Source organism: Oncorhynchus tshawytscha, linkage group LG31 (genome assembly GCF_018296145.1).
Source record: "Oncorhynchus tshawytscha isolate Ot180627B linkage group LG31, Otsh_v2.0, whole genome shotgun sequence".
Lineage (NCBI taxonomy): Eukaryota > Metazoa > Chordata > Actinopteri > Salmoniformes > Salmonidae > Oncorhynchus > Oncorhynchus tshawytscha.
The window spans coordinates 35,813,914-35,827,455 of NC_056459.1; the positions used below are offsets into that span (position 1 = coordinate 35,813,914).

The following is a 13,542-nucleotide window of genomic DNA, read 5'->3' on the forward strand; positions in this document are numbered from 1 at the left end:
ATTATAAAAATAGTTGCTCAGCGAAAGTCCATTCCTTGGTACCGAATTTATTTGGACATTATTAAACTTGAGAAGCAGACGAATAGCAAGTTGAATGTCTGCTTCCGGTGCTTGAGAATGCAATTTGGGTTCATTCTCTCCGACATTTCTCTATTTCTAGTTCATTATTATTATAGTGTACTTTTATTATTGTGAACAATTCACTGCATTGTTAGGAGCTGGTAACATGAGCATTTCGCTACACTCGTTATAGCATCTGCTAAACCGTATAACGCGACCAATAAACCTTGATTTTGGACAAACGTTAGAGGGTGACGTTTTCTAGCTTCCGATTCGTTGAGCGCCTGAAAGTGGGATCAGGAACAAGTATGAACGGTGCATCGCTGGTTGTCGCATTCCGAAACAGACAAACAACATCTCTAGGCTACACAGAGTGACATTAAATAAATGGGCACAACAATGCAGCTTTACTACGAGATAAGCAGTAGTAAGTAACTAGGATATCCGCTCAAAATGCCCAGTGGCGATATGACGCGTGTGCTCGGCATACTCAGCTCTCTGTATCGGCACGTCGAGACCCTGGAGGAGTTTGCAGACCATACTGTATTCAGAGAGGGACAGAGAGCGGTGCTCATCGAACCGACAGATACAACGCGCTTCATATCGTTTGTCCGGGGAGTGTTTGTCTGCACGGATAAAACCCTACAGGACGTCCCCAGCTGCAATCAGGTACATGTGTAGTTGGCTAGTTACATAACTAAAGCATAGTCTAAGTAACTAGCTATCTAACAGCATGGAGTAGCCGAGTTTTTACTTAGCCAGCTTAGTTCAATATTTGCAATGAAATGCAACGTTTTGAACTGACTTTTGACTTTAAGAGAGGTGTTTTGTATTGTTTTACAGTGCTATGTTTGACCCCCAAAAGCCATGGATTAAAATGCACAGAGACAGACACACACAAAACATTGTGCCAGTTATGTTGGTGTTTTGATTTAAATGTCCTCCTTAGATCAGCACCGTGCCTGAGCTGTTGGCGTTCGTGTTGAACAACACCAAGAGGACAAAGAAAAGGAATGTCCTGGCGTACGGTTATGGTTACACGTTCCAGGACCGCGACGCCGACCAGTTTAAGTTTCATGGCGAGATCACTCAGAGTGCCGCGTACATCCACGGCAGCGACTTATGGAAGAGGATCTGCCAGCGCCTCGGCACCGACGTCTCCAAGTACCTCCTGGAGAGCTGTGCCTTGTTCGTGACGGTGCCGCCGTCGTCCGCGTTCCAGGTGTGCGGCGTGCCCGTGTACGACCGCGTTTCCATGTCAACGGGTATCTCTAGGTTCCACCTGGGATACAAACGGAATGGTACTACTAGGAACAGCAGAGGGAGAAGTAAGGAGGTCAGAAACGGGGGATGGGTATTTCAGGGTTCTGATGGGAGAAAAAGGAGAAGGGATGGAGGTAGAGACACTGGGAAAAGGAAGGGAGAAGAGGTCAGTTTGGGAGGGAAGAGGAAGAGGGAGGAGGTGGAAGGAGATGGGTGTTTGCCTGGAAAAAGGAGATGCACTCAAAGAGAAGCTCCCACAGTCTCCAGTGGGACTAGCAGTCGTAAGCACAGAACACTGGAAACAAATGGGGTCAAGAGACCAGTGGAGGTTATTTCTCTCACCAAGGGACCCACACAGAACCTACAGGTTTTCAATGGTTCTAGCAATGTGGAACCGGTGTCAGCAGAAATGGAACGTCTCAGGAAGCCAATGGAGCAACTGGCTGGACCCGGAAGACCGTTGGAGGCTGTGATGGTCACCATAGCGCCCGCCGAGAGCTCTAAACAGGTCTCCGACGGCACAGGAAATATCGAGCAGATGTCAATGAAAACAGGACATAGAAGGCCAGCGGCTGTAGTCCCAAGACCAGTAGAAGAACAGTCTGGACCCGTATCGGCCACCGTCCATGTAGAGGGGGGTCCTAGTTGGAGAACAGGGTCGTTCCCACCACTCCCCCACTCCCAGTGTTTCATCCGCACCCTGGGCATGCTCTACGGAGGGCGGGGCATGCGCCGCTTCCTACTAAACAGGAAGAGGAAAAGTAGGGACGAGGGGCCCAGGCGTCTGCAGGGGCGAGACTTGGTGAGACTGGTCTTCTTTGAAGGCGTGGCCTATCTGAACGGAACAGGAAGGAAGCCTGAGAGACTCCCCAGAAGGTTTTTCACCTTGGTGCCTCTGTTTTGTCAGTTGTTACGTCGACACAGGAGGTGTCCCTATTCTAAGATACTGCAGAGGGTTTGTCCAGCAGTGGGACAGGGGGATATGGCCTCCCTCCTGTCCCAGCACAGTGCACCTCACCGGGTGTACCTCTTTGTCAGAGAGTGCCTCAACGCGGTGGTCCCCTCGCAGTTCTGGGGGTCGGACCATAACCGATTCAAATTCCTGTCCACAGTCAGGAACTTCCTGTCCATGGGCAAGTTTGAGAGGATGTCATTGGCTGAGCTGATGTGGAAGATGAAGGTGAATGACTGTGATTGGCTGAAGATCAGCCAGACAGGTCAGTTCCTCTTCCACTACTTTCCCAGACTCTTAACTTTGCCCCACCCCTTCTCTCTCTCTCCTTCTCCATCCAGCTTCCATTAAATCTGTTACTTACCACCCATTCTAACCCCTCTCATCCCCAGGCCGCTGCCCGCCCAGTGAGCTGTCGTATCGGACGCGAGTGCTAGGCCAGCTCCTGGCTTGGCTGCTGGATGGCTATGTGCTAGGCCTGGTGAGAGCTATGTTCTATGTCACAGAGAGCATGGGACAGAAGAACGCACTGCGCTTCTACAGATACCAGGTCTGGGCCAAGCTGCAGGAGCTGGCTTTCAGGTATTATACACAGTTACACATGTACGAATATGATCATTTTATCTGTCTCACTATCATACACAGCCCTCAGTTGTTTAGTCACTCAAGACTTGAACAAAATCTGTCGCTCTGTGTCTCGCTGTGTCGCTCTGTGTCTCGCTCTGTCTCGCTGTGTCTCGCTCTGTCGCTGTGTCTCGCTGTGTCTCTGTCTCTGTGTCTTGCTCTGTCTCTGTGTCTCGCTGTCTCTGTGTCTCGCTGTCTCTGTGTCTCGCTCTGTCGCTGTGTCTCGCTCTGTCTCTGTGTCTCGCTCTGTCGCTGTGTCTCGCTCTGTCGCTGTGTCTCGCTGTCGCTGTGTCTCGCTGTGTCTCGCTGTGTCTCGCTGTGTCTCTGTTTCTTGCTCTGTGTCTCGCTGTCTCTGTCTCTCGCTCTGTCGCTGTGTCTCGCTGTCGCTGTGTCTCGCTGTCGCTGTGTCTCGCTGTGTCTCTGTTTCTTGCTCTGTGTCTCGCTGTCTCTGTCTCTGTGTCTCGCTGTGTCTCTGTTTCTTGCTCTGTGTCTCGCTCTGTCTCTGTGTCTCGCTCTGTCGCTGTGTCTCGCTCTGTCGCTGTGTCTCGCTCTGTCTCTGTGTCTCGCTCTGTCTCGCTGTCTCTCGCTCTGTCTCTGTCTCTCGCTCTGTCTCTGTGTCTCGCTGTGTCTCTGTTTCTTGCTCTGTGTCTCGCTGTCTCTGTGTCTCGCTCTGTCTCTGTGTCTCGCTCTGTCTCTGTCTCGCTCTGTCGCTGTGTCTCGCTCTGTCGCTGTGTCTCGCTGTCTCTGTGTCTCGCTCTGTCGCTGTGTCTCGCTGTCTCTGTGTCTCGCTGTCTCTGTCTCTCGCTGTCGCTGTGTCTCGCTCTGTCTCTGTGTCTCGCTCTGTCGCTGTGTCTCGCTCTGTCGCTGTGTCTCGCTCTGTCGCTGTGTCTCGCTCTGTCGCTGTGTCTCGCTCTGTCTCTGTGTCTCGCTCTGTCTCTGTGTCTCGCTCTGTCGCTGTGTCTCGCTGTGTCTCTGTGTCTCTCTGTGTCTCGCTCTGTCGCTGTGTCTCGCTCTGTCTCTGTGTCTCGCTCTGTCTCTGTGTCTCGCTCTGTCTCTGTGTCTCGCTCTGTCGCTGTGTCTCGCTGTCTCGCTCTGTCGCTCTGTCGCTGTGTCTCGCTGTCTCTCGCTCTGTCGCTGTGTCTCGCTCTGTCGCTGTGTCTCGCTCTGTCTCTGTGTCTCGCTCTGTCGCTCGCTGTGTCTCGCTCTGTGTCTGTGTCTCGCTCTATCGCTCGCTGTGTCTCGCTCTGTCTCTTTGTCTCGCTGTGTCTCGCTCTGTCGCTGTGTCTCGTTCTGTCTCGGTCTCTGTCTCGTTCTGTCTCTGTCTCTGTGTCTCTCTCTGTCTCTGTGTCTCTCTCTGTCTCTGTCTCTCTCTGTCTCTGTGTCTCTCTCTGTCTCTGTGTCTCTCTCTGTCTCTGTGTCTGTCCCTGTGTCTCGCTGTTTCTCGCTCTGTCGCTGTGTCTCGCTCTGTCGCTGTGTCTCGCTCTGTTGCTGTGTCTCGCTCTGTCTCTGTGTTTCGCTCTGTCTCTGTGTTTCGCTCTGTCTCTGTGTCTCGCTCTGTCTCTGTGTCTCGCTCTGTCGCTGTGTCTCGCTCTGTCGCTGTGTCTCGCTCTGTCTCGCTCTGTCTCGCTCTGTCTCTGTCTCTCGCTCTGTCTCGCTCTGTCTCTGTGTCTCGCTCTGTCTCTCGCTCTGTGTCTCTCTCTGTCTCTGTGTCTCGCTCTGTCTCTGTCTCTCGCTCTGTCTCGCTCTGTCTCTGTGTCTCGCTCTGTCTCTCGCTCTGTGTCTCTCTCTGTCTCTGTGTCTCGCTCTGTCTCTGTGTCTCGCTCTGTCTCTGTGTCTCTCTCTGTCTCTGTGTCTCGCTCTGTCTCTGTGTCTCTCTCTGTCTCTGTGTCTCGCTCTGTCTCTGTCTCGCTGTCTCTCGCTCTGTCTCTGTGTCTCGCTCTGTCTCTGTCTCTGTGTCTCTCTCTGTCTCTGTGTCTCTCTCTGTGTCTCGCTCTGTCTCTGTGTCTCGCTCTGTCTCTCGCTGTGTCTCGCGCTGTCTCGCTCTGTCGCTGTGTCTCGCTGTGTCTCGCTGTTTCTCGCTCTGTTGCTGTGTCTCGCTCTGTCTGTGTCTCGCTCTGTCTGTCTCGCTCTGTCTCTGTGTCTCGCTCTGTCGCTGTGTCTCGCTCTGTCTCTGTGTCTCGCTCTGTCGCTGTGTCTCGCTCTGTCGCTGTGTCTCGCTCTGTCGCTGTCTCTCGCTCTGTCTCTGTCTCTCGCTCTGTCTCTGTGTCTCGCTCTGTCGCTGTGTCTCGCTCTGTCGCTGTGTCTCGTTCTGTCTCGGTCTCTGTCTCGTTCTGTCTCTGTGTCTCTCTCTGTCTCTGTGTCTCTCTCTGTCGCTGTGTCTCGCTCTGTGTCTCGCTGTTTCTCGCTCTGTCTCTGTGTCTCGCTCTGTCTCTGTGTCTCGCTCTGTCTCTGTGTCTCGCTCTGTCTCTGTGTCTCGCTCTGTCTCTGTGTCTCGCTCTGTCTCTGTGTCTCGCTCTGTCTCTGTGTCTCGCTCTGTCGCTGTGTCTCGCTCTGTCTCGCTCTGTCTCTGTCTCTCGCTCTGTCTCGCTCTGTCTCTGTGTCTCGCTCTGTCTCTGTCTGTGTCTCGCTCTGTCTCTGTCTCGCTCTGTCTCTGTGTCTCTGTGTCTCTCTGTGTCTCTGTGTCTCTCTCTGTCTCTGTGTCTCGCTCTGTCTCTGTCTCGCTCTGTCTCTGTGTCTCGCTCTGTCTCTGTGTCTCGCTCTGTCTCTGTGTCTCGCTCTGTCGCTGTGTCTCGCTCTGTCTCGCTCTGTCTCTGTGTCTCGCTCTGTCTCTCGCTCTGTGTCTCGCTCTGTCTCTGTCTCGCTCTGTCTCTGTGTCTCTGTGTCTCGCTCTGTCTCTGTGTCTCGCTCTGTCTCTGTGTCTCTCTCTGTCTCTGTCTCTCTCTCTGTCTCTGTGTCTCGCTCTGTCTCTGTCTCGCTGTCTCTCGCTCTGTCTCTGTGTCTCGCTCTGTCTCTGTCTCTGTGTCTCTCTCTGTCTCTGTGTCTCTCTCTGTGTCTCGCTCTGTCTCTGTGTCTCGCTCTGTCGCTGTGTCTCGCTCTGTCGCTGTGTCTCGCTCTGTCGCTGTGTCTCGCTCTGTCGCTGTGTCTCGCTCTGTCGCTGTGTCTCGCTCTGTCGCTGTGTCTCGCTCTGTCTCTGTCTCTGTGTCTCGCTCTGTCTCTGTCTCGCTCTGTCGCTGTGTCTCGCTCTGTCGCTGTGTCTCGCTCTGTCGCTGTGTCTCGCTCTGTCGCTGTGTCTCTGTGTCTCGCTCTGTCTCTGTGTCTCGCTCTGTCTCTGTGTCGCGCTCTGTCGCTGTGTCGCGCTCTGTGTCGCGCTCTGTCTCTGTCTCGCTCTGTCTCTCGCTCTGTCTCTGTCTCTCGCTCTGTCTCTGTCTCTCGCTATGTCTCTGTCTCTCGCTCTCTCTGTGACTCTCGCTCTGTCTCTGTGTCTCGCTCTGTCTCTGTGTCTCGCTCTGTCTCTGTGTCTCGCTCTGTCTCTGTGTCTCGCTCTGTCTCTGTGTCTCGCTCTGTCTCTGTGTCTCGCTCTGTCTCTGTCTCGCTGTCTCTCGCTCTGTCTCTGTGTCTCGCTCTGTCTCTGTCTCTGTGTCTCGCTCTGTCTCTGTCTCTGTGTCTCGGTCTCGCTCTGTCTCTGTGTCTCGCTCTGTGTCTCGCTCTGTCTCTGTGTCTCGCTCTGTCGCTGTGTCTCGCTCTGTCGCTGTGTCTCGCTCTGTCTCTGTGTCTCACTCTGTCTCTGTGTCTCGCTCTGTCTCTGTGTCTCGTCTCTGTGTCTCGCTCTGTCTCTCGCTGTGTCTCGCTGTGTCTCGCTCTGTGTCTCGCTCTGTCGCTGTGTCTCGCTGTGTCTCTGTTTCTCGCTCTGTGTCTCGCTGTCTCTGTCTCTCGCTCTGTCGCTGTGTCTCGCTCTGTCGCTGTGTCTCGCTCTGTCGCTGTGTCTCGTTCTGTCTCGGTCTCTGTCTCGTTCTGTCTCTGTGTCTCTCTCTGTCTCTGTGTCTGTCTCTGTCTCTCTCTGTCTCTGTCTGTCTCTGTGTCTCGCTCTGTGTCTCGCTCTGTCGCTGTGTCTCGCTCTGTGTCTCGCTGTGTCTCGCTGTGTCTCGCTCTGTGTCTCGCTCTGTCGCTGTGTCTCGCTCTGTGTCTCGCTGTTTCTCGCTCTGTCGCTGTGTCTCGCTCTGTCTCTGTGTCTCGCTCTGTGTCTCGCTCTGTCTCTGTGTCTCGCTCTGTCTCTGTGTCTCGCTCTGTCTCTGTGTTTCGCTCTGTCTCTGTGTCTCGCTCTGTCTCTGTCTCTGTGTCTGTCTCTGTCTCTCTCTGTCTCTGTCTGTCTCTGTGTCTCGCTCTGTGTCTCGCTCTGTCGCTGTGTCTCGCTCTGTGTCTCGCTGTGTCTCGCTCTGTCTCTGTGTCTCGCTCTGTCTCTGTGTCTCGCTCTGTCTGTGTCTCGCTCTGTCTGTGTCTCGCTCTGTCTCTGTGTCTCGCTCTGTCTCTGTGTCTCGCTCTGTCTCTGTGTCTCGCTCTGTCTCTGTGTCTCGCTCTGTCTCTGTGTCTCGCTCTGTCTCTGTGTCTCGCTCTGTCTCTGTGTCTCGCTCTGTCTCGCTCTGTCTCTGTCTCTCGCTCTGTCTCTGTCTCGCTCTGTCTCTGTGTCTCTCTCTGTCTCTCGCTCTGTGTCTCTCTCTGTCTCTGTCTCTGTGTCTCGCTCTGTCTCTGTGTCTCGCTCTGTCTCTGTGTCTGTCTCTGTGTCTCGCTCTGTCTCTGTCTCGCTGTCTCTCGCTCTGTCTCTGTGTCTCGCTCTGTCTCTGTCTCTGTGTCTCGCTCTGTCTCTGTGTCTGTCTCTGTGTCTCGCTCTGTCTCTGTCTCGCTCTGTCTCTGTGTCTCGCTCTGTCTCTGTGTCTCGCTCTGTCTCTGTGCTGTGTCTGTCTCTGTCGCTGTGTCTCGCTCTGTCGCTGTGTCTCGCTCTGTCGCTGTGTCTCGCTCTGTCTCTGTGTCTCGCTCTGTCTCTGTCGCTGTGTCTCGCTCTGTCTCTGTGTCTCGCTCTGTCTCTGTCGCTGTGTCTGTCTCTGTCGCTGTGTCTCGCTCTGTCGCTGTGTCTCGCTCTGTCGCTGTGTCTCGCTCTGTCTCTGTGTCTCGCTCTGTCTCTGTGTCTCGCTCTGTCGCTGTGTCTCGGTCTCTGTCTCGTTCTGTCTCTGTGTCTCTCTCTGTCTCTGTGTCTGTCTCTGTCTCTCTCTGTCTGTCTCTGTGTCTCGCTCTGTGTCTCGCTCTGTCGCTGTGTCTCGCTCTGTGTCTCGCTGTTTCTCGCTCTGTCGCTGTGTCTCGCTCTGTCTCTGTGTCTCGCTCTGTCTCTGTGTCTCGCTCTGTCTCTGTGTCTCGCTCTGTCTCTGTGTCTCGCTCTGTCTCTGTGTCTCGCTCTGTCTCTGTGTCTCGCTCTGTCTCTGTGTCTCGCTCTGTCTCTGTGTCTCGCTCTGTCTCGCTCTGTCTCTGTCTCTCGCTCTGTCTCTGTCTCTGTCTCGCTCTGTCTCTGTGTCTCTCTCTGTCTCTCGCTCTGTGTCTCTCTCTGTCTCTGTCTCTGTGTCTCGCTCTGTCTCTGTGTCTCGCTCTGTCTCTGTGTCTGTCTCTGTGTCTCGCTCTGTCTCTGTGTCTCGCTCTGTTGCTGTGTCGCGCTCTGTCGCTGTGTCTCGCTCTGTCTCTCGCTCTGTCTCTCTCTCTCGCTCTGTCTCTGTGTCTCGCTCTGTCTCTGTGTCTCTCTCTGTCTCTGTGTCTCGCTCTGTCTCTGTGTCTCGCTCTGTCTCTGTCTCGCTGTCTCTCTCTGTGTCTCGCTCTGTCTCTGTCTCTGTGTCTCGCTCTGTCTCTGTGTCTCTCTCTGTCTCTGTGTCTCGCTCTGTCTCTGTGTCTCGCTCTGTCTCTGTCTCGCTCTGTCGCTGTGTCTCGCTGTCTCTGTCTCGCTGTCTCTGTCTCTCGCTGTCGCTGTGTCTCGCTCTGTCTCTGTGTCTCGCTCTGTCGCTGTGTCTCGCTCTGTCTCTGTCTCGCTCTGTCGCTGTGTCTCGCTCTGTCTCTGTGTCTCGCTCTGTCGCTGTGTCTCGCTCTGTCGCTGTGTCTCGCTCTGTCGCTGTGTCTCGCTCTGTCGCGCTCTGTCGCTGTGTCGCGCTCTGTGTCTCGCTCTGTCTCTGTCTCGCTCTGTCTCTCGCTCTGTCTCTGTGACTCGCTCTGTCTCTGTGTCTCTCTCTGTCTCTGTGTCTCGCTCTGTCTCTGTGTCTCGCTCTGTCTCTGTGTCTCGCTCTGTCTCTGTGTCTCGCTCTGTCTCTGTGTCTCGCTCTGTCTCTGTGTCTCGCTGTCTCTCTCTGTGTCTCGCTCTGTCTCTGTCTCTGTGTCTCGCTCTGTCTCTGTGTCTCGCTCTGTCGCTGTGTCTCGCTCTGTCGCTGTTTCTCGCTCTGTCGCTGTGTCTCGTCTCTGTGTCTCGCTCTGTCTCTCGCTGTGTCTCGCTGTGTCTCGCTCTGTGTCTCGCTCTGTCGCTGTGTCTCGCTGTGTCTCTGTTTCTCGCTCTGTGTCTCGCTGTCTCTGTCTCTCGCTCTGTCTCTGTGTCTCGCTCTGTCTCTGTGTCTCGCTCTGTCGCTGTGTCTCGCTCTGTCGCTGTGTTTCGTTCTGTCTCGGTCTCTGTCTCGTTCTGTCTCTGTGTCTCTCTCTGTCTCTGTGTCTCTCTCTGTCTCTGTCTCTCTCTGTGTCTGTCTCTGTGTCTCTCTCTGTCTCTGTGTCTCTCTCTGTCTCTGTGTCTCTCTCTGTCGCTGTGTCTCTCTCTGTCGCTGTGTCTCGCTCTGTCGCTGTGTCTCGTTCTGTCTCGGTCTCTGTCTCGTTCTGTCTCTGTGTCTCTCTCTGTCTCTGTGTCTCTCTCTGTCTCTGTCTCTCTCTGTCTCTGTGTCTGTCTCTGTGTCTCTCTCTGTGTCTCTCTCTGTCGCTGTGTCTCGCTCTGTCTCTGTGTCTCGCTCTGTCGCTCTGTCTCGCTCTGTCTCTGTGTGTCTCTCTGTCTCTGTGTCTCTCTCTGTCTCTGTCTCTGTCTCGCTCTGTCTCTGTCTCGCTCTGTCTCTGTCTCGCTCTGTCTCTGTCTCGCTCTGTCTCTGTCTCGCTCTGTCTCTGTGTCTCGCTCTGTCTCGCTGTCTCTCGCTCTGTCTCTCGCTCTGTCTCTCGCTCTGTCTCTGTGTCTCGCTCTGTCTCTGTCTCTGTGTCTCGCTCTGTCTCTGTGTCTCGCTCTGTCTCTGTCTCTGTGTCTCGCTCTGTCTCTGTGTCTCGCTCTGTCTCTGTGTCTCGCTCTGTCGCTGTGTCTCGCTCTGTCGCTGTGTCTCGCTCTGTCGCTGTGTCTCGCTCTGTCGCTGTGTCTCGCTCTGTCGCTGTGTCTCGCTCTGTCGCTGTGTCTCGCTCTGTCGCTGTGTCTCGCTCTGTCGCTGTGTCTCGCTCTGTCGCTGTGTCTCGCTCTGTCGCTGTGTCTCGCTCTGTCGCTGTGTCGCGCTCTGTCGCTGTGTCGCGCTCTGTCGCTGTGTCGCGCTCTGTCGCTGTGTCGCGCTCTGTCGCTGTGTCTCGCTCTGTGTCTCGCTCTGTCTCTCGCTCTGTGTCTCGCTCTGTCTCTCGCTCTGTCTCTCGCTCTGTCTCTCGCTCTGTCTCTCGCTCTGTCTCTCGCTCTGTCTCTCGCTCTGTCTCTCGCTCTGTCTCTCGCTCTGTCTCTCGCTCTGTCTCTCGCTCTGTCTCTGTCTCTCGCTCTGTCTCTCGCTCTGTCTCTCGCTCTGTCTCTCGCTCTGTCTCTCGCTCTGTCTCTCGCTCTGTCTCTGTCTCTCGCTCTGTCTCCGTCTCTCGCTCTGTCTCCGTCTCTCGCTCTGTCTCTGTCTCTGTCTCTCGCTCTGTCTCTGTCTCTCGCTCTGTGTCTCGCTCTGTCTCTGTGTCTCGCTCTGTCTCTGTGTCTCGCTCTGTCTCTGTGTCTCGCTCTGTCTCTGTGTCTCTCTCTGTCTCTCTGTCTCTCTGTCTCTGTGTCTCTCTCTGTCTCTCTGTCTCTGTGTCTCTCTCTGTCTCTGTCTCTCTCTGTCTCTGTTTCTCGCTCTGTCGCTGTGTCTCGCTCTGTGTCTCGCTCTGTCTCTGTCTCTCGCTCTGTCTCTGTCTCTCGCTCTGTCTCTGTGTCTCTCTCTGTCTCTGTGTCTCTCTCTGTCTGTGTCTCTCTCTGTCTCTGTGTCTCTCTCTGTCTGTGTCTCTCTCTGTCTGTGTCTCTCTCTGTCTGTGTCTCTCTCTGTCTGTGTCTCTCTCTGTCTCTGTGTCTCTCTCTGTCTCTGTTTCTCTCTCTGTGTCTCTCTCTGTCTCTGTGTCTCTCTCTGTCTCTGTGTCTCGCTCTGTCTCTGTGTCTCGCTCTGTATCTGTGTCTCGCTCTGTCTCTGTGTCTCGCTCTGTCTCTGTGTCTGTCTCTGTGTCTCGCTCTGTCTGTGTCTCGCTCTGTCTGTGTCTCGCTCTGTCTCTGTGTCTCGCTCTGTGTCTGTGTCTCGCTGTCTCTCGCTCTGTCTCTGTCTCTCGCTCTGTCTGTGTCTCGCTCTGTGTCTGTCTCGCTGTCTCTCGCTCTGTCTGTGTCTCGCTCTGTGTCTGTGTCTCGCTGTCTCTCGCTCTGTCTCTGTGTCTCGCTCTGTCTCTGTCTCTCGCTCTGTCGCTGTCTCTCGCTCTGTCTCTGTGTCTCGCTCTGTCTCTGTCTCTCGCTCTGTCTCTGTGTCTCGCTCTGTCTCTGTCTCGCTCTGTCTCTGTCTCTGTCTCTCGCTCTGTCTGTGTCTCGCTCTGTCTCTGTGTCTCGCTGTGTCTCACTCCCGCTCACACATAGCTCACTTTAACTCTGTGGTCAGCGTTGACTAATTTTTATGACCTTGTTCCCAGTGGTCACCTCTCTAAAGGTCAGATGTCAGAGTTGACCCTGGCCCAGCTGACGTCGCTCCCCAAAACCACTGTCACCTCCCGCCTCCGCTTCATCCCCAAGACCGAAGGCATGAGACCCATCACACGGGTCATAGGGGCGGACGCCAAAACGAGGGTGTGACTTTGACCCCTTTTTAATCAGAAGTGTTTTCGGAAGTTTATGTTTGTATCTGTCTTGCTGTCAATGTGTGTCTGTTGTCTGTCCCTCCAGTTGTTCCAGACCCGTGTGAAGGAGCTGTTAGATGTGCTAGGTGTCTGTGTACGGTCCTCTCCTTCTCTCCTGGGCTCTACAGTGTGGGGGTTGACCGACATCCACAGAGTCCTCTCTTCCATCACCCCTGCTCAGAAAGACAAACCACAGCCGCTCTACTTTGTCAAGGTTGATCTGACCGTTTCAATTCCATAGTTCTATACCTTTTACTCCCTCATCTCATTTTCTCTCCACTTGCTCTCTCTCCCCCCCCCCCAGGGGTGAAAGTAAGCTGGTACGGTACGGCGTCCCGGTAAAATAAATAGTGGGGGTACGCCCTACCGGTAAAACATGAGCCTATCACAATGAAAACAAAATGTCAAGAGAACTGTATGCTATTAGACCGTTGTTAATCATTACTGTATCCAGTATGTTCTGTACATTGTGGGGCGGCAGGTAGCCTAGTGGTTAGAGCGTTGGACTAGTAACCAGCAGGTAGCCTAGTGGTTAGAGCGTTGGACTAGTAACCAGCAGGTAGCCTAGTGGTTAGAGCGTTGGACTAGTAACCAGCAGGTAGCCTAGTGGTTAGAGCGTTGGACTAGTAACCAGCAGGTAGCCTAGTGGTTAGAGCGTTGGACTAGTAACCAGCAGGTAGCCTAGTGGTTAGAGCGTTGGACTAGTAACCAGCAGGTAGCCTAGTGGTTAGAGCGTTGGACTAGTAACCAGCAGGTAGCCTAGTGGTTAGAGCGTTGGACTAGTAACCAGCAGGTAGCCTAGTGGTTAGAGCGTTGGACTAGTAACCAGCAGGTAGCCTAGTGGTTAGAGCGTTGGACTAGTAACCAGCAGGTAGCCTAGTGGTTAGAGCGTTGGACTAGTAACCAGCAGGTAGCCTAGTGGTTAGAGCGTTGGACTAGTAACCAGCAGGTAGCCTAGTGGTTAGAGCGTTGGACTAGCCCAGCAGGTAGCCTGGTGGTTAGAGCGTTGGACTAGTAACCAGCAGGTAGCCTAGTGGTTAGAGCGTTGGACTAGTAACCAGCAGGTAGCCTAGTGGTTAGAGCGTTGGACTAGTAACCAGCAGGTAGCCTAGTGGTTAGAGCGTTGGACTAGTAACCAGCAGGTAGCCTAGTGGTTAGAGCGTTGGACTAGTAACCAGCAGGTAGCCTAGTGGTTAGAGCGTTGGACTAGTAACCAGCAGGTAGCCTAGTGGTTAGAGCGTTGGACTAGTAACCAGCAGGTAGCCTAGTGGTTAGAGCGTTGGACTAGTAACCAGCAGGTAGCCTAGTGGTTAGAGCGTTGGACTAGTAACCAGCAGGTAGCCTAGTGGTTAGAGCGTTGGACTAGTAACCAGCAGGTAGCCTAGTGGTTAGAGCGTTGGACTAGTAACCAGCAGGTAGCCTAGTGGTTAGAGCGTTGGACTAGTAACCAGCAGGTAGCCTAGTGGTTAGAGCGTTGGACTAGTAACCAGCAGGTAGCCTAGTGGTTAGAGCGT

At 54.1% G+C, this 13,542-nt stretch overlaps 1 protein-coding gene across 1 annotated transcript in view; it reads left to right on the forward strand.

Moving 5' to 3' along the window:
• Nucleotides 1-13,542, forward strand: part of tert (telomerase reverse transcriptase) — a 31,430-nt gene continuing 17,888 nt past the window's right edge. Inside the window, exons 1-5 of the mRNA XM_042310127.1 lie at nucleotides 1-729; nucleotides 1,010-2,540; nucleotides 2,668-2,857; nucleotides 11,825-11,978; nucleotides 12,075-12,242. Of these exons, the coding sequence (XP_042166061.1) occupies nucleotides 514-729; nucleotides 1,010-2,540; nucleotides 2,668-2,857; nucleotides 11,825-11,978; nucleotides 12,075-12,242 (2,259 nt within the window). The 5' untranslated portion in view covers nucleotides 1-513. The remainder of the gene's footprint in view (nucleotides 730-1,009; nucleotides 2,541-2,667; nucleotides 2,858-11,824; nucleotides 11,979-12,074; nucleotides 12,243-13,542) is intronic.